At 36.3% G+C, this 19545-nt stretch overlaps 1 protein-coding gene across 18 annotated transcripts in view; it reads right to left on the minus strand.

Moving 5' to 3' along the window:
* Positions 1-1331: 1331 nt before the first annotated feature.
* Positions 1332-19545, minus strand: part of LOC145814627 (ubiquitin C-terminal hydrolase 12-like) — a 37511-nt gene continuing 19297 nt past the window's right edge. For 3 of the 18 annotated variants that reach the window (XM_082911557.1, XM_082911548.1, XM_082911549.1), the window contains 17 exons: positions 16307-16429; positions 13096-13173; positions 12872-12960; positions 12645-12753; positions 12464-12532; positions 12217-12324; positions 7914-7969; positions 7602-7779; positions 7405-7506; positions 7250-7321; positions 7014-7097; positions 6351-6524; positions 3652-3738; positions 3202-3318; positions 2517-2591; positions 2276-2362; positions 1332-1893 (listed from right to left, as the gene is read on the minus strand). In XM_082911557.1, coding sequence (XP_082767683.1) covers positions 1852-1893; positions 2276-2362; positions 2517-2591; positions 3202-3318; positions 3652-3738; positions 6351-6524; positions 7014-7097; positions 7250-7321; positions 7405-7506; positions 7602-7779; positions 7914-7969; positions 12217-12324; positions 12464-12532; positions 12645-12753; positions 12872-12960; positions 13096-13173; positions 16307-16429 — 1650 coding nt within the window. In that variant the 3' untranslated portion in view covers positions 1332-1851. Of the gene's footprint in view, positions 1894-2275; positions 2363-2516; positions 2592-2619; positions 2730-3201; positions 3579-3651; positions 3739-6350; positions 6525-7013; positions 7098-7249; positions 7322-7404; positions 7507-7601; positions 7780-7913; positions 7970-12216; positions 12325-12463; positions 12533-12644; positions 12754-12871; positions 12961-13095; positions 13174-16306; positions 16430-19545 lie in introns of those variants that run through there. The other 15 variants (XM_082911553.1, XM_082911550.1, XM_082911552.1 and 12 more) reach the window with 15 other exon arrangements.

A 19545-nucleotide genomic window follows, 5' to 3' on the forward strand; every position in this document is an offset into this window, starting at 1 on the left:
TGCACTCAAGGAAATTAACTCTACCATCAGTGCTAAGTTCAGTCAAATCACAGATTTTTAGTTATTCAATAAGGGATACTTACGTATAGGTCCTAATAAATGGACTTATTATCTAATAGGTCCTATGAGAAAAATTTGTCATAAAAAAAAAAGTCACTAATTGTAAATAAATAATTAAACACACAATAATTATTGAATTAATTTAATTTTTTTCATTCACGATATATATTAAGAATTTTACAAAATAAATAATTCGAATAATCAAAACAGGATCCGTGTTGGGTCAATAGGCACATCAAATTCTCTCATATTGAAATTTAAATTTGAGAAAAATTCAACGCTGGCTGTAAGTATTAAATCAAATTTTAATGTAAAAATGCTAATTAAAATAAACAATTAAACACACAATTAGATAGTTAACAGAATCTTACAGGAGACTCACACTGATTAGAAGCTAGCAAATTGCCTGTCCAAAAAACATAAAATAAAAAATAGAGGGGTTGAAGTGGGATTTCAGGTGCAGTATATTGGTGACCAGTGTCATTAATCCATATTTTTAACAAAAAAACACATCCACGAGTCTTTTGATTTCAAAAAATTGAATCTACTTTATAGTTTCAAAAAATTAAACCCACTTTCTAAAAAATTAAATTTTGTATTTTCCATATTTTTATTGAACTTTTTTAATATTGTGAACAATTTTTTTAATTTTTATATACACCTAACATAAAAATATTTTAAAAAATATAATATTTGTAAAAAAAAATCTGTAAAAAATTCACAATAAAAATAAATAAAAATAAAAATACAAAAATTAATACATTTATGTATTATTGTATATTTATTAATTTTTTAAAATATTTTTTTACAAATATTTTTTTTAAGTACATCTACATTAAGTGTATCTAAAAAGTTAAAATAAAAAAAATATAAAATCACTACAATTATTTTAAAACTTTACTAAAAACAAAAACAAAAAAAAAATATATAAAAAAAAAAATTAATTTTTAGAAAATTAATCAAAACCAAACAAGGTGAACAGGTTTTAGATTGTCTTGTCCTTTTATTTCCTTTTTTTTCCTATCAATTGAAGGCAGCTGTTTCAACAATTAACTTCACGGATTCACCAAAGATCCTCTAAAGTGAAATTTCTCTAAAGTTTTCTTAGAGTGCTACATTGTGTGGTTGAGATTTACTGGCAAGTCACGTCAGAAAAATTGATGTGACTTGTCAGTAAATCTCAACCACACAATGTAGCATTCTAGAAAACTTTAAGAAAAAATCACTCTAGAGGATCCTTGCTCTCAGGGATTAGAACAGCTGGATAACAATTGGACAGCAAAGAAAATACAAGTTCCTTTTGCACAAATCTGGAAAAACCCAGAAATAGTAACCAAAAAAACAAACATTACACAGATCCCCCACTTATAATGCACACAAAATAAAACTAGAAATGGAGAATCAGACAGAAAGAAAAGGGAAAAGAAAGGAAATGTCCAAAAACATACCTATACACTATACATCACCCAACCCAAAATCTTATATATCCCCAAATTACAATGGAATAAAAAACCTAAGCACCTCACCCTCACGCTGGTTCTTGCGCAAGCACATGTGCGAGAGAGCAGGGGGAGGCATGTCCAAACTATGGAGGATATGCTGCATATGCTCTACCACCCCGTATTAAAAGATTACAGATTTAATAAAATGATAACTAAACCTCACAATATCTCGCTGCTCGCTTTTTCTATTTCTTTTTTTTTTGCTGCTGGTGTCTTCTTCACAAAGCGTCATATTCCATCAGAGGGTTATCAGATTCGGCAGCACTGGCAGAGATTCAGTTGGCATTTCCTAATTGTAGATTCTCACTGGCTTCTCAAATGTGTGTCGATTCTGCACAATTGAGATTTAAGGTCACTACAAGTTCTTATGTTGTGTTTGGTTGAGAGATTTGATGAGGGATTTGGAAAGGGAAATGGAAAAGGTAGGTGAAATGTGAAAAAAATATACCTACATTTCACATAGTTTCACACACCTTTTCCCTTTCCCTTTCCAAATCCCTTCCTAAATCCCCTAACCAAACACAGCATTAATAACTTTAGAAGTCATAAACTAATACAATTTTAGCACAAAAGTTTACTATATTAGCCACAAAATTGAGACAAACAGCACAAGCCAGAGGCATAAAGAAAAACATCTCCGCTGATTTTTTAGACCACATACTTTCCTAAACTTGTATCTAAGCAATTTAAATCAATTCGAGGCACTTGTATACCTGATTGGCTGCATATGACCTTTTTGGAGTGTTGTCTGAGTGCTCCAATCCAAGGTACTGTTCCCAAGCACCATAGACATCCCTTCTCTAAAATAAAAAAAAAAGTGAAAAATAGAAGGGAGAAAACATTAATCACCTCAAAAAAAAAATTATGCATGCACATGCATGGGAGCGTGTAATGCTTCTGCTTGCGTGTACGCAGATGAGAGAGAGAGAGAGAGAGAGAGAATTTTATGTGCACCTGAAAGCGACTGGAAACGACATCCGAATCCTGAAGGTATTCAGGACGACCCAAAGATAAAAATGCAAAATTCCACTGAGGAAAAACAGTAATTTTAGAAAAATTACAGTAAAATAATTAACCAAACACATTCTCACAGAGAATGTTGCATCATAATGTTGAAAGACAAGGTTACACAGTATACACAGTTTTGTGTGCCAAGAAAAATATTAACTGCAAGAAAAAATAAAGGAGAAATTACAACAACAAAAAAAAAAACAGGGTATAACCATGAGAGAGAGACAGAGAGGGAGAGGGAATAGAAGCAACTATATCAAGATTATATATATATATAGAGAGAGAGAGAGGAGAGAGAGATGACCAGCCTTGCAAATTTGTTGAATCACAAGTTACTGGTCAGAATATGAAGATTTTTATAATATTAAAATAGAGAAAGATTCTGAAAATTTTGGACACAGGCTAATCTATTTTAACATTTTTCATTTTATGTATATCTATATTGAGTTTAATGACTAAAATACCCATCTTCCATCGATTTTACTAAATGAAAATAAGAAAATGGTTTAAACAAAAAACAAATCAAAATATTACTGTTTAAATTGACAAAATTAAAAAATTTAGATTTATTTTGTTACAAGGCTCAAACCTTTTTTTTGTAATTCTCCCAAAAATAAAAATATTATACCTTTGAAAACTCCTCTTCAGGAATCTGCAATTTCTTCTGTATGCGTACTTTGACTTCAGCCAAAGTCTCACTCTCGTGGATGACAAGGAAAAAAGGTTCCCCAAAATTCTGGACCTGCTGTTTAAAAAGGAAAAAATGACAAAGAAATATTACAATTTGTATTACTGAATCTCAGTTTACTGGTATTGTAGTTGTTCCTGGACACTGGATTTTGAAGGAAAGTTGTTGGCAGCCCATCCTTTCCACGAATGTAAATCTTTTTGACAACAGAGTCGAGCCATAGCACACGGTTCATCAAACACCAGAAACATTCTGAACCCTTAATTTTGATCGGAGCGCTCTCACAAATATGTAACAAAAGCACTCTCTCATATCCCCTGCTCCAACTACTTTATAAATGATTGGAACAATGGCAATACCGCTTTTAAATTTTCTATCAAAACAACTTACCACTTGGTTCTGAGCTGTATCTTTCATAAAATGATAAACATGAATAAGACGGTCATGAGGACCAAGGTTCTTCTCCTCCTCTGGAATCTGTTATGAGGAACAACTGTAGTCAGGAACCTCTACAAAACACTTTCCATATGACAATGTGAACCGATCCAAACAATCAAAGATCAGGAAAATTTTGCTATACCGGTCAATTCAACACAGCTAAAATGGCTTGTTGAGCTAGTGATATAATAGTATGTCAAAAGGCAAGTTAATAAAATAATGGGTAAATTACACTGACCTAACCTGTAATTTGAACTTATTACAACCTACCCCATAATTCGACAAAATTACATTGTCCTCCCTTAAATCTTTGTGATAAATTGGTCTAAAGACTAAAGCGTAAATAAGCTATTAATGAGGTATCTTTTTTTTTTTTTCTTTTTTTTTTTTTTTTTGATCAACAACAAAAGCTTTATTGATAAATCAAAAAATGAAAAGAGGATAAGGCATCCTCTTACAACAGGACAATGAGAATACAAACACAAATACCCCTAACAAGCTAAACACGGGCAAAAGCCTACATTGCACACACCGCCAACCAATCTCTAGCTTAGAAAAAAATTGGGACACTCTTAAATAAAGAGTTCCCCGACACCCAAAAAGAAGATAAGTGACAAATATATCCCACAAACAGTCCACCTCCCGGAACTTATCTTTTGCTTATGTAATGCCATATATTTTATTAAATTCACAACTTACCATTTTCTTTAAAAATAAAATCTAGCCAAATTATTTTATTTTTCATTTTTCATTTTAAATAACCTATTCAGCAAATGGTTGAACAGAAAACCATTGTCACAGTGGCACATGCTTTATCTCTGACTATGTCCCTCTGTTCCAATCCCTCCATCCTCGACTCTAACTGATCCAGCACCAACACATCCGCCGCATCTAGCCTAATGAGTCTTAGAGAATCTGCAAAGACCTCATCGACACCATCATTGCTTCCTTTCTCATCAACTGTGTAATCATGGGCAACTTCGCAAACATTCCGCTAGCTCTTGCCCCTGGTATGAGCACCAACGCATATTTTTCTCATACCCTTGTGAGCCATGAATCCAGCAGCATGTCCTACCTGAAAGCTCTTACCACCATTTCGTTGAAGGCTTTCCATCATTGAGCTTGTTCCCAAATCCCAAAATCATATAAAACCCTGACAGAGTAGATCAAAAAAACCCAACAGAAGTGTTGGAGTCGAGATGGGGTAGAGCGAGAGAAGGGGATCACAGAAGCGTTAGCAGTGGTGTTAGGCATGATGCCTGTGGTGGCTTCACTCTCACTCTCTCTATATCCAATGGCAATTGTGGTTGTTTGTTGTTTGAGAGTGGGAAGAGACAGATGACCTGGAAGAAAGAAAGAAAGAGGTTGTCGGGTTGGCAGTGGCAGCGATTGGTGGCCTTTGGTGGTTGTAGCTAGTGGCTTTTGGCTAGTTTGCAGAGCCATGAGAAAAGAGAATGAAAAGAAATGAAGGAAGAAAGGAACGTGAAGGAATGATAAAAGAGAAATTACCGGTGATGAGGAAGGGGGATGGTGGCGGTGGTCTCATGAAATGGAGGAAGAAATAAAATAGATATAATGGAGGGTAATTAAGTAAACTGAACAGTTAAGAAGAGGTCAATTTTGTCATTTGACATTAATGTCACTTAAAATACAAAACATTTTAGGGTAAAAAAGTAAATTAATCACTTCAATTAACACATTTAGAGTCTTTGTTAATGGAAGGGAAGTATCGAGTAATTTTCGTAACCTAGTGGGGCTTCTTGTATTATCTCTAAAATTCGAGGGAGGTCATTGTAACTTACCCTGAAATAATCAACATGACACCTAAAAAAAAGACAAAAGAAAGAAAAACTGGAACAAATTGAAAATATAAGAAACGAATGAAATTGAGAAGGAAAAATAACCATTAAAAAGGAGAGGAAAGAAAAGGACAAAGGAGAAAAAAGTAAAGCCACCATCAACTTTGAAGAACCAATAGTTGTAAATTAGTATCTATCAATTATTAGCTCACAGTGTATTCTTACAGATTTTGGAAATCAAGAGACACAGCTACTATAATATTTTTTTCTAATTCAATGATCCTAAATATTCCTTACAATCAAAATTGAATGGAATGCATGTAGCTCCTAGATAGTTATTGGAAACACGAAAGCACAAGGTGCCCCAATGAAGGCTACGGTACGGTCTCAATCAGCTCAGCATTACCCGACAGCCCAAGCTGTTTATCGAAAGCATGGTTTCTTTCAAGTTTAGTGTTGACCTAAATCTATCTTACATGGATTCTTCTAACTGCATTAAGTACCCGTGTCAGGCACTCGACACTTGGGAAAAGATATGAAATATGTTTCTGACATATGTAGTTAGACATTCACCTAGCAAGCATATTTCGAGTCCAACAGAAAGCCAAGCATAAAACCTCCAAATTATGCATGAAATTCTCTGACACCTTATAAGCATCATTTTACCCTAGAAACTAAAAGAAGTGTATTAAAATTTATGAATATTTTCCATGTCCCCATATCTTGGACAAAAGAATTAAATGAATTAGACACTTAGATGCATACCTGCACCTGACACTCGTATCCAAGCCCAAACATAGACCTAAATAACTAGTTAGTCGAGAAAACAAACAATCAAGATGCAGGAAGCACCTTTACAAATATTGGAAGATCATTTTTGCAGAAAACTTGTATAAACAGGAAACACAAGGGACTTAATGCCACATGAATAAACCAGCTAAGGACAAAAAATTTGATTTCCTCCTCTGCACGTAATGTCCAGTACTGATCATTGATATTCTCAATCTTCTCATTAAGCGGGAAAATCTGTAACATATATGGTGCAGAATAAGATCACAAAACATAGAAAAGGTCTCAGATGATGCAAGTAGTGCTAGGTACACATAATTGCTCGTGCTCAGTAAACACTATAATAATTTCACAGCTCACCAGAAATCAACCCAGAAACGTTAGGAGTTTTGGAAGTGATTTGAGAATTATAAATTGATTCTGAAAAGATTCTGGTTATATTTTATTTTTTGAAAAGATTTAACTCCATCCACCAATCATATTTTCATGCAGTCGCAGTTCAGAGAAAAAGAAACAAAGAAAAAAAGTGAAAAACTTGAACGTAGAAAGGACAGCATCAAGCATCAACCACAGACCATCTGTCAAGATGCATTCATTTCAATAAGCTCTCACCAACTTTGCTTCAGAAGTAACAGTAATAGCTTCAACATTATCTAACACCCATTTCAATGACCTATCAAATTTGCTTCAGAAAGTAACAATAATAGCTTTAACATTACTTAATACCTTGTAGATCTTGTGATAGAAAACTTCAAGCAATCTAAGTTCCACATTTGGATGAGACAGCTCAACCTGTTTCAAAATAAGGAACTACGGGGAGTGGATTCTTGTCAAATAAAACAAGTAAATTTTAGCACAATAAGTACAAAAAATATTGTCGCAGTCCAATCAATACAGCAACATCTCCATGAAAAAAAGAAGTACATGACAAGTTAGAAAGCAAAGAAAGTTGCAATGGTTACCTTCCCCTTCAGATCATTAATAACATCTCCAACAGTGCTTTGTTTTGGTAATCTAATAGTATGAATTACTACCTGAAAATAGTTAAATCAAGATTGTATGAGAGACAAAAAGCTAACATATAATGAAGAAATGACTGCTTCGATTTCACACTCACTTCGTCCTTGGTAGCATCATGGAAAGCAACTTTTAGAGTTTTCAGGCCCTGCAGTTCTGGAAGAGGGATATCCAATACCTCATAGTAGAGAATATCTGAAGTCTGTCCACAAGGGAAGAAAACTAAGCCATCAGAAAATAGTGGTTATTCTAACTATAAAAAGCAAAATAAAAAGTCTAAATGAGTGACATTACAACCTGATTGTAGTGGACCAGCATGTCTGATAGATGATCCATTCCTCGATACTTGATTGGCTGGGGTTTAGGTTGCTGAGAGTAGCAGTTATGAGATGTAAGCCTTATTTTAGACGGATCATCCAAGCCAAGATGGCGGGCTAGTCTTTCAACAACATCATCATAAGTGTAAAGCTTTGACCTAAAAAATTTACGAGGGTAACCATATTTTTTTCCCAAGTAAATTCATAAAGAAGTTAATATAACAAATAATAAACAGAATAATTAGATATACAGAATAAATTTGTATGATAGATAAGATTTAGGAAAGCTTACAGCTCGAGACAGAACTCATCCTCCTTAGGTTTCTCCAAAGAACGGAAGCGAACAACCTATGAATCATCAAATCAAGTGCAAAACTAATACTGAGGGGATCATCAGAGAAAAAATTGCAAAAAGCTGTAATTAGAATGTCGACTACATTAAAATTTTTGACATCTTCAAACACCCAATGAATGCATTGTCCTCCATTACTAATCACTTGCCCGGGGGAGGACATAGATAAAAAAATAAAATAAATAAATAAAAGATAAAAACAGTTCACTTCTTCCCTTTTCACTGTAAGTTCTTGGGGAAAAGAAAAAAACAACTCATTCTTTTGTACACCAGTCACCCAACCTGCGGGTTGGGGGGGATTAGGAAAAAATATAAAATATGTAAGTTCAACTAAACAACCATTAAAGAAATAGAATGGTGTACAGCACAAATAAACCAAACCAAACTACGCATTATGTCTCAATTAGGTGGTGTCAGCTACATAATTCTTTCCTGGCCATTCCGTTCTATCAATGGCTATATGCTTTGTTAAATTAAATATATCCATATAATTTTTTACAACTGCATTCCATGTCAGTTTAGGTTTTTCCCTCCCAAACACTTTCATTTACGACACTCTTCCTTACTATTGCATCTACAGGTTGTCATTTTGTATAACCAAACCATCTTCTTCTTAGCATGGTCTATCTCAACTCAACATCTTTAATTTATGTTACTTCTACCATTTGTCTTTTGTACTTCGACCAAATATCTATTTAACCATATCCTCATCTCAGTTACAAACTGTAAGAATTTATGTAATTGTTGATTTATTGATAGATACCAGATTGTTGATTTTGTGTTATGTATTACAACTCCTATATATGGAAGAGAAGGTGGTAGTAGGTGTAGTGTAGTGGAGATGGTGTAGTGTAGTGGAGGTGGTAGGTGAAGTGGGTGCTAGTGGAGATGGTAGGTGGAGGAGTAAATTGGTAAATTCTAACAGCCCCCCGCAAACTCAAGGAGGATAGAAACTAACCAACTTGAGTTTGGAGAGAGGAACAAAACAAGAAAATACATAAAAATAAAAAAAAGATAGGAGACACTGTATGGTCGTGTCAGACCGTTGGTGAAGACACTGAAAGGTGGTGCCATAACGTGGTAGAGGACACTGTATGGTGTGCCATAACGTTGTAGAGGACACTGGATGGTGGTGTCATAACGGTGTAGAGGACACTGGATGGTGGTGTCATAACGTGGTAGAGGACACTGTATGGTGGTGTCATAACGTTGTAGAGGACACTTTATGCTAACTGGAATCAATGTCGGGACAGTTTATGGGGTCTTGTCGGACCGTTGAAAAAGCTAACCGGAATCAAATGTCGGGACAGTTTATAGGGTCATGTCGGACCGTTGAAAAAGGCTAACCGGAATCAAATGTCGGGACAGTTTATAGGGTCTTGTCGGACCGTTGAAAAAGCTAACCGGAATCAAATGTCGGGACAGTTTATAGGGTCATGTCGGACCGTTGAAAAAGCTAACCGGAATCAAATGTCGGGACAGTTTATGGGGTCATGTCGGACCGTTGTAAAAGGCTAACCGGAATCAAATGTCGGGACAGTTTATAGGGTCATGTCGGACCGTTGGTGAAGTTGCACCCTCAAAAGGCGTGCCCAATTTTATCAAAAGGCGTGCCATCAAAAGGCGTGCCCAATTCATTAAAAGGTGTGCCGGATTCATCATGGCGAGGCACGTGAGTGCCTTGGTTGGTGCGCCCGTTTGTCGGCTGGGGGTATGAGGCGCGCGATGCGCGTGGCTGCCTCGGCTATAAGACGAAGGCTGAGGCGGAGGCAAAGGCGGAGACAAAAAACTTGCGAGAGATATTCTGAGAGTTTCGGAGAGAGATTGCTGAGAGAGATATTCTGTATCACTCTGTTGTCTGAGAAAATGGCTTCATCGTCTTCTCGCGGGCTGCTCACCCTCTTTCCCGACCTCAACGAGTCAACGAGAGAGAGAACTGGTGCGGTGGCACTGGAAACTCAACCAAGCGCCCCGGAGTTTGCCCCGTTGAACTTTCCGATGCGGTCGGTGGAGCAAAGAATGGCAGGGCAGTCAGATGTGGAGGCCAATCAGTATACTTTGAAGGCATGTGTGGAAAGCATGACGGCGGTCACAAATTTGTCGAACCGGCTGCAGAGTAGGACAAATGAGGTGCAGCATTTAAACTCCCAGCTGGCTCTGCTCCAACGCATGTATAAGGATGCGCGAGCAGAGATAAGCGTGCTAAGGGCAGAAAACAAGGAGCTGAAGCGGAAGGCCATCGTGATGTTCCGATTTGGAGGGCCGCCATATGCTGCAGTGGAAGAGTATGGGGGAGTGAACGTGTTCGGCGGCGTGAAAAACACGGAGGCAACACCGTCAAGGCCCGCTCAGGACGGAGGCAAGAAGAAGAGACCTGCAACAGAGTAGAGAAGGGAAAAGAAAAAAATCTCACTGTGGGTGTGGTTGTTTTTGTTTGGGTTGTTTTTTTTTTTTTTTTTTTTTTTTTTTGGTATGTAAAATGGTGATCGGGGTGAGCCCCGACATAAATAAAATGAGTTTGGTGTGCAGTCCGTCTGCTGCTTTTTTTTTTTTTTTTTTAACAAAGGAATATAAGGCCAAGTGACCACCTTTTAAGCTAATACACATGGTCTGCTTCACGCGTGACAAAACCACCGCCACCTTTATCCCCATTGGCCGAGGTGGTTTTTATTGTATGTGGGCGAAAATAAAATAAAAAAAAGAAAGTGGGGGTGGTGTGGTGTGTAAAGCGTGAAGGGATGAGAGAGAGTAATAAAGTGTGTTTTCAAAAAAAAAATTAGAGAGAGTAGTGTGCTTTTGTGCTTGCATGTGTGTGTACAACTGTGTGTTCTCCGAGAGGGAGAGAAGAGGAGATAGGATGTGTGGGTGGATCCCTTGACAGAGAGAGCAAGTTGCCGAGATGGGTTGGCTGTTTTTGTTTGTTTATGTTTGTGTTGGGTATATCAAGTAGCCAGACCCAGCTAGAGAGAGCTGATCGGAACCGGTGATGGAGAGTTGGTCGGAGAAGAAGCCGGAGACGGAGATGAAAAGAGAGCACCAGATCACCCAGAAGTGTATCCCAAAGAAATACCATGCCATTCATCCTGTGGTGGTGTCCAAGCCGGTGTTTGGTTGACGACGGTGGCAGACGGGAAGAAGGACAGAAGTCCTGCGATGCTGGTTGAACCTGATAATACGGGAAGAAGGAGAGAAGGCCAGCTCTTGGATACGAGCTTGAATGTGAGGAGAGGCTTGGCTGGTAGCCGTAGGAGTTGGGCCAAATAGCTTGATGCCTTGTGCTCCTCCATGATGAACATCCGCCATGGAGAGAGAGAGAAAATGTTGAGAGAGAGCAGCGGAGTGAAGGTATGGGTAGAGGTCCGGCGGGCGGCCAAGGCGAGGCTGCCGCCCGCCGGTGAAGCAGAATTATTAGCTTCTCAACCTTGCTCTGATACCATGTAAGAATTTATGTAATTGTTGATTTATTGATAGATACCAGATTGTTGATTTTGTGTTATGTATTACAACTCCTATATATGGAAGAGAAGGTGGTAGTAGGTCTAGTGTAGTGGAGATGGTGTAGTGTAGTGGAGGTGGTAGGTGAAGTGGGTGCTAGTGGAGATGGTAGGTGGAGGAGTAAATTGGTAAATTCTAACACAAACATTTTATGAACGTATTATTTCTTAGTGTAGACAGAGAAACATGGGGTTTTTGTTGCCCATTGATTTGGGGGTTGTAGGACTATGGGCAGCAAGCGATGGTGGAACTATGGGAAGTAGGTGACAGTGGTGCTTTGGGGGTTGTGAGAGGTGCATTATGTGACATAATAAAAAATTTGAGTATTCACGTGTCTAATCGGGTATAGGTTCGGACACATATCCAACACTCTTACTCTTGTCATATCCGGTGGACACATGAACCTTGTGAAATATATAAGAGTCCATGTAACATGAGTTTGCATCCATGTAACTTTGTGGGATACCAATTTTAGCCATTTGGATTCCTTCCGGAATGTCGAGTTTGTGGGCAATCAAAAAATAAAAGGAATTCACTGGCTTGTGAGCTTGGATTTTTGTGACATAATGTTAACTAGTGGTTGAGTCAGTATTTAATTGTGGCTCAATAAATTTCAAAGGTTTGGCATGTGAGAGCCTCCAAAGAGTCCTATACGCTTGACCTTGTATATCAGAAAATTTGGCATGCTCACAATGTTGCATAAAAGCTCTAAGATAATGATGTCACATTGTTAAGGCTCATGGAATACCTGACGATTATGCACATATTCCAGAAATGAAGGAACATCAGGATAGCGGCATTGTTCACTATCAACTTGAGTGGATTTCTGAAAGCAAATGATGTCACCATCTTCAAGCTGCAGAAGATTTAGGTGAATATTTCCTTTCAGCTAGTCATGGTTAATGCATATCCGACCACCAAAAAAAAAGAATAGGCTATACACACCAGAGCAGAATGTACAAGCAAAAACAGCTCACAATTGATCATGTTCATACCTGACTACCACGAAAGGTGAGCTTCTTGTCAATGCGTTCACACATGACATTAGGTTCAAATTTTATTTCCTGAACATTAAAGGGGATGCATAAGATGACTGCCTGAACTAAATCTGTTGCTATGTGACCAGGCAAGGGAGCAAGAAAATTGTAGTCAATCTACTAAAATGACATAACTGACCTCAAAGAGTTCAATTTCTTCATCAGGACTGAATCCAGCCAACTCATTTAACTTTGTCAATATTTCTGCTGGCTTGCCATTCGACTTCACAAACAACCGCCCAACATACCTGACAACAGGGGGGAAAAATGAAAAAAAATAAGCCTCAGTAACTACCCGAAAAGGGAAACAAAGGGGCCTTGGTAATTACATGCAATTCCAACCCAAGGAAAGAAATGTTTAAGTACCTAAGCTCCTCTTTCAGAGGGTCATAAAGTTTGAAAAAAAGAAGAATCTCCTCTTTGCTCTTCAAAGGTGGAGGAATCGGCCGCAAATCCTGCATAGTGTGCACATCATATTCAACATCTAGAGTTCCATGTGCATATCATAAAACTCATACGACTTAACCAAAACAGAAGTCCATAATAAACAATGTGAGTAACCAGTGCCAAAAAAATGAAATAGACTTTACCTGTCCACTTTCCACTTCTAAGAACAATTTTAGCTCTGCATTATTTGCCTTGTTGGATACCTCTCTCAATTGTCCAACCTAGAATGCATTGAAGGGATTTTAAAACCCACACCAGTTTAGTCAAGATACACTTTAAACAGAATGCATGAAAGATGTCATCTTAGCATGCTAGGGGGAGGAGATCAGAAAATGACACAACGATACAGAACCGTAAGGATATCATCATCAATTATAGAGTGACTCAAATATGCATATTCCCTCCCTGCTCCTCAAAGAGCATAGAATACTTGAAAACATAATTATTTAAGGGGATTGGACTACTCAGTAAAACAAAAATTCACTGCTGAAGTATAGATAGCTATTTTCCTTCGAAGTATGAAGGATGCAAATTAACTTGCAAGACTTGCCAGTGTGCACACCAGACACTACACAACCACAGAGAGAGTAGGGGAAAACAGTTTACTCATCCATAAAAGATGGTGTATTTACTGAATAAACACACCCGGCCATATTTACTGAATAAACAGGCAACTTAACTGGAAAAAAACAGAAGCATCTATTTATGCAACAAATTTGAGTTTTTAAGAGGTTGCTAATAAAAAACAACACATGTCTGAGAAATCTCTCTGTTTGGTTGAGTTTTCAAAATCTATTTTCTATTTTGAGGAAGAAAAAAAAAAAAAAAAACTAGTTTAATGAAAATAAACACCAAAAAATTATTCTCAAATTATAAATAATCAATTTTTCCCAAACAAGAGAAAATCATATGGAAATGAACAGTGCTTTTATTTTTTCAGTTTTTTTACCAAACTAGTTTTTAGGTTTTTTAGTTTTTTTTAGGAAAAAAAATACAGAAAACAGATTTTGAAAACTTAAACAAAAATTTCAAAACTTAGTTGCAGGAATGTCCTAGAATTGACAAATCCACTCCAAAACTATGATTCCACGATTCAAAACAAAATCCAGTTATCATCACACTTGCATCAAGAAAGAACAGGGTTTCCAACTAAGATGAAATCTCTCGAACATATGAATTCCAAAAAAATAAAAAGAAAAACTACCACACAAGAGAAATTTTGTAGAGGCTATCAGATTATAGTAAAAAAATAACTCAAATTTATTCTAGTACTTGTATTTATGTAACATTTACTTATAACAATTTGTAGTCAACACCAATCTCCAATATTTATTCATATTATATATATATATATATATATATCACAAAACAAAAACAAAAATAGATTTACAACATCTTAATATATTTACATATATAGGCCTTGTTTGGCATAAACTAAAAAAGCCAAAAAGCCAAAAAAGCCAAAAAGCCAAAAAAGTCAAAAAGTCACTATTCTATTTAAGTCACATCATCTTATTTAAGTCACATCACCTCTCTACCACATCACTTCAAACACAACCCATACCCAACCCATATTTCATAAAAAGTCAAAAAGTGTACTTATTTAGATCATCCCAAACAACCCCATAATATAATATTATAAACGCCCCAATAGGCACTATCAACCTTAGACTCTTCTATGTGCCCCACCCCCGCTTCCGCTTTATGCAACTAAATTTCAGACTGCAGGAAACCTGGATTCAAATTGCTACCAGAAAAAATAAAATTACCCAACCATAAGTAACAAAACTCCATAGAGAACTTGAAATGACTCGATTACATGAGTTCATGGGACCCTAAAACTCAGCCAAGTGGCATTATAAAATTGTGTCGAAGGCATCAAGGCTCAATTCAGCCACAAGCGTCAAATACTTCAAGCTCTTTTACAAACGTGAATGCATTTGTCTGCATCAAAACAACATATATTGGCAAAACAAGGAATTGGAATTGCACAAGAAACTATTCATTAATTATCCAGAAGCTTTTAAAGGTAAAAGCATTAGGTGAACCATTTTCTTACCAGCAAAGCAAGGAAAAAACTTAAGGCATAAATTTTTTGTTCTGAAAATTTCAAAACTATCCCATATAAACAGTTACTTAAAATGTGAATAAAAAAAGGGCAATGTTGAGAACCAATGCTTTTTAATTTGAATTTGAGTGCATTAATTGCATGTCCACTTAAAAATTTGAAATTCCCAAAAGAGATAACATTGTGGGATGGAGGGAGGGAGAATATAAGAATGATTCTTTGCAAATGAATGGCTCTAACAGCCACCCTAAATTCATCCAATCAGAATAACCAAAAACACAGCTTGTTTCTCAACGTTAATGATAGCCTATATAGTGTAACAGGATATACTTGTCAAGAACACATGACTGGGATTTTAGTTACTATAAGATTTTTAAAAAAGAATGACGCCTTTACACCCCTGTATACTGCACCCCTCTTCCCAAACAACCGAGGCCAATGATTTTTCTGCCATAACCATTGCACCCTACTCCTCCAATTTCTCCCATTTCCAGCCCCCAAGACTTCCCCCGTTAGAGCCCCAGATTCCTGCAACAATCCATCCCTTTCTGTAATCAAATCTTCCCCACCCCCAAAATTTCCCAAGCCCCTTACCTTCTACCTCATCTGGACAAACTTCTCATTCAGATGTTCACCTGACATTGCCAGGGTCTTTCCCCCCATCCTTGCAACTCTCAGGTAAGCTCCCAATCCAAAAGCCTATTAGTTTTCTTCTGTAAAACAGATGAGGGGCATTTTCTTTAGGCCCCAATATAATTGAGCCGACTAAAGAAACCTCCCTCTTCTTACCTCCAAGTTCCACATCAATGTTTTGAACTGCCCCTACCAACTTGGTCCACTAATTGCACTAGAGATGGGCGCTCCCAACCAACTCTAATGAAACCCACCACCAACGGGCCACGTAGGCCCTCATCATAAACAATAATGATATTGTTTGCTTTGCCAGGGCTCACGGCTTTAAAACAAGCCGTCACTAGGAAGGGATGTAAACCATGAGACAATGAATATTTTAAAACATCAAAGGGCAAAACATGAGAGAATGAAGGTGCAACAAAGCATGGTTAACTTGGGGAAAAGCAAGAGTCATGTAAAACTGATGATAAACAAATCAATAAACACACATATTGTTAAGGTGCATCAAAGCAAGAGCGAGTCTTGGAGTCCTGCACGATGGAGTTGTGGAAGTAACTCAAAAAAAATAATAACAACAATTAAATAAAAAATGAAAAATGCATAAAGAAGTATACTGAAAGACAATAAAAGATGCAAAGTCAGAAAGTCTTTACAGATTGAACTTCCTCTTGAGGTGTCAACGGGCGATTTGGACGGTATGTGTGGTTTTGACGCTTTGCCCAAAGCCAGAAACGTTGAAATTGCACGGGTACACCAAACTCTTTGGCAACTTCCTCCTGGATATGAACTTAATATTATTAGTGCTATATGAGGAGCACCCTTGCTTATAGTAACATCATAGATTCAACAAAGCATCGTTCAATAATTATACACAGAAGCAATGACATACATGTTTGACTCAAGTCAAAAGTGTTGGCTTGCACATGCGTAACCAGACTCACTTGCTGTTTATTATTACTTCGAAATATTTTATCCTAAAAATAGACCATAGAGTAAATTTTCAGATTTCATTCCTTAAAAGTTTTTCAGAAAATGGCAAAATGCCTATCAAAAGTAAGAAGAACTCAATTCAACTCAACAAAACCTTTCCACATATTTTATAATTTTCTACATTAACTACTAAAACTTCCATTCATAAACATAAAATAAAAAAAACACTTTTATTTCTATTTTAAAGAAATTATGAAATTTGTTTCATACACTTAATCCATTCCCTCACCTTCCCCCTATTTTTGGGAACAACGATATGGAAAATGCGTCCATTTTACGTTATTCCCACACCACTTCTTTATAAATGCACTTCAAATTTTGTTTTCTAGTGCGCATAGGAATCATGTCCAATGTTTATTAAACTGCACCAGACCGGAAGGTTCAATTAGTTGACCCGTCGACCGGCCCAAGTTCCGGTCCAGATGCACCCCCAAACCCGTTTAAGACTCTGAACCATGGTTATCAGAATCCCAATCCGGATCTTACGATCCTACGATCTTACGATCCATTTGAGTACAATCGATCCGGATCATGTAAAAAACTCTTTGTAGGTAGGATCTTTCGATCCTAGTAGTGGGATCTTATAGGATCGTGGAATCCCAATCCGAATCCGATCCTATCCGATCCAATTTATAAGCCTTGTTTTGTATTGTATGACATATTTTGTTGTAAATTTTATGTTTGTTGTCTAAATACCAATTTATGTCGTCAAAATAAATATTAAAAATTAAGTAGTATTGAATCAAATAGATTAAGAAAAACGAACTAGGAAACAAATATTCAAATATTGCAGTAATTTAAGAAAATTAAATAGTCGGAAAAACAAACTTAGCTTTAGCGAAGTCTAAGAATGGTAAGATGATTGCAACTTTATCCTAATTTCTGGAGAAATTATTTTTGTGACTCGAATCCGCTCCACTAGGGATGCTAACGACAAACCTTATCATTCGACTAAGCTACTCTTTTGAGTTCTTAATCTATTTTCATTTCCAATATTGTTAAATATTTTTTCTTCACTTTTTATGCATTATTGTACATTGTAAAGTATTTTGTTATAGAATTCTTCTTCTTCTTCACCTTCTTTTTTGATAAAATACAGAACTTTTACCGTCGGGTTTTCTATTGCATAATATTATATGTACATTTTACATGGAGTATTATATTTTTCACAATATCTTCACTTCTTTTTAATAGAATATAAGTTCATTTTGTGTATACTTTATAAGAAATATTTATTTAAATTAAATTATTATGTAATTTGTCTTTTTCGGTAGGATCTTACGATCCTCGATCCGATTCTACGATCCGATCCTATAAACACCTCCAACGATCCAACGTAGGATCCCGATTTTAACAACCTTGCTCTGAACCGGTCTATTTTTGTTAAACCAGAAAAACCCACAGTTAAACCGGCTACCTGGCTGAACCGGTAGTCAGGTGACAAAACCAACAGCGCTGGAAGCCCAAAGAAGCACCACATGCATGATTATGAAAATTGCAAAAATGCTGTTACCAAGGTTTGAGCATTGGACCTTCCGCATAGTCTCCAACACTTCCACCACCGAGCTACAATGATGCTTCATTAATACTTTGTACTACTTAAAGTATTTATTAACTTCAATTTATTATCTCAAAGTAAATCTTATTTTATTTAAAATAATCAGTATAAATATATTTTATAAATATATATAGTCATTAAATATAATTATGTAAATATATATCTTAAAATATAAAATTAATATAAATGAAACTATTTAAATACTTATATTCTCTATTTAAGTATAATTTTAAATATATTTATGAGGTAATTATGACATCACGGTTTGATTCCGGTTGACCCAACAGTTGAACCAATGACCCTTGACCCTCCATTTTCCGGTTTGATCAACGGTTCGGGTTTCAAAACATTGATCATGTCATGTGTAATTTTAGACACTAAAGATCAATTTTCAAATGAATTATTGATGCAATCAAAAATCTGAAATCGAGAGAGAGAGAGAGAGAACAAATCCCGAATTAGGGGGTACACCCTTAAGGGTTACAGAGAGAAACTAAGGCTCTATTTGGTAGAGCTTTCTAAATTTAATTCCACCCTTTGCTTTTACTGTGATGTTTGGTTAGCGTTTTCAAAAATTGATTCCACACCCATTTTGAAAACAAGTCTACCCAGTCACCCTCCCGGACGTTAGGCCAACCGGTTGACCAAAATAGTGTTCGGTTTTTTTTTTTTTTGGCACCTATTATTTTTATATTTGAAATAAAAATATTTTCGGAATTTTTTTAAATTTTTTATGAGCTTTGAATAGAATTTTGAATTTGCATGTTTGGTTATGAGTTGTAAGTTTTTTAATCAAATATCATATGTCAAATCAAAAATTTCAAACTTAATTCAACACTCTTTTCAAAACTCATAACCAAACAAATTTTTCACACTCAAACCATAATTCCAAAACTCACAAACTCAAAATACAACTCTATTCTCAAATCATAATTCTAAAACTCTACCAAACGCTACCTAAAGCTCTACTCCAATAAATATGTATATTCTTCAATCAAAAACTAAGCACAAATGAAATTACATCGCATATTTATAGGCCAAGGCCACTAATAGCCTAACTAATAGAACACGTAGTAGAGAACTTAAGACACTTAAGCATAGAGCTAAGCATAGAACTCATTTTGACACTTACCGTATATATTCTACTACAACAGCACTCCTCCTCTTGAAGAAACTTGTCCTCGAGTTTAAGCAATAATTGAGTGAGCTCAATGCAATACCATGCATATAAACCTTAGGCGAGGAATAGGTGATGAATCTCTGTGCTCAACATGAACATGAATCTCACAACTCATCCTTCTACGAATACATTGTACTGCTTCCTTGGTGAAACAACCATAGGCG

Source organism: Camellia sinensis, unplaced genomic scaffold (assembly GCF_055761805.1).
Source record: "Camellia sinensis isolate YWXY unplaced genomic scaffold, ASM5576180v1 Unanchor12, whole genome shotgun sequence".
NCBI classification, from domain to species: Eukaryota; Viridiplantae; Streptophyta; class Magnoliopsida; order Ericales; family Theaceae; genus Camellia; species Camellia sinensis.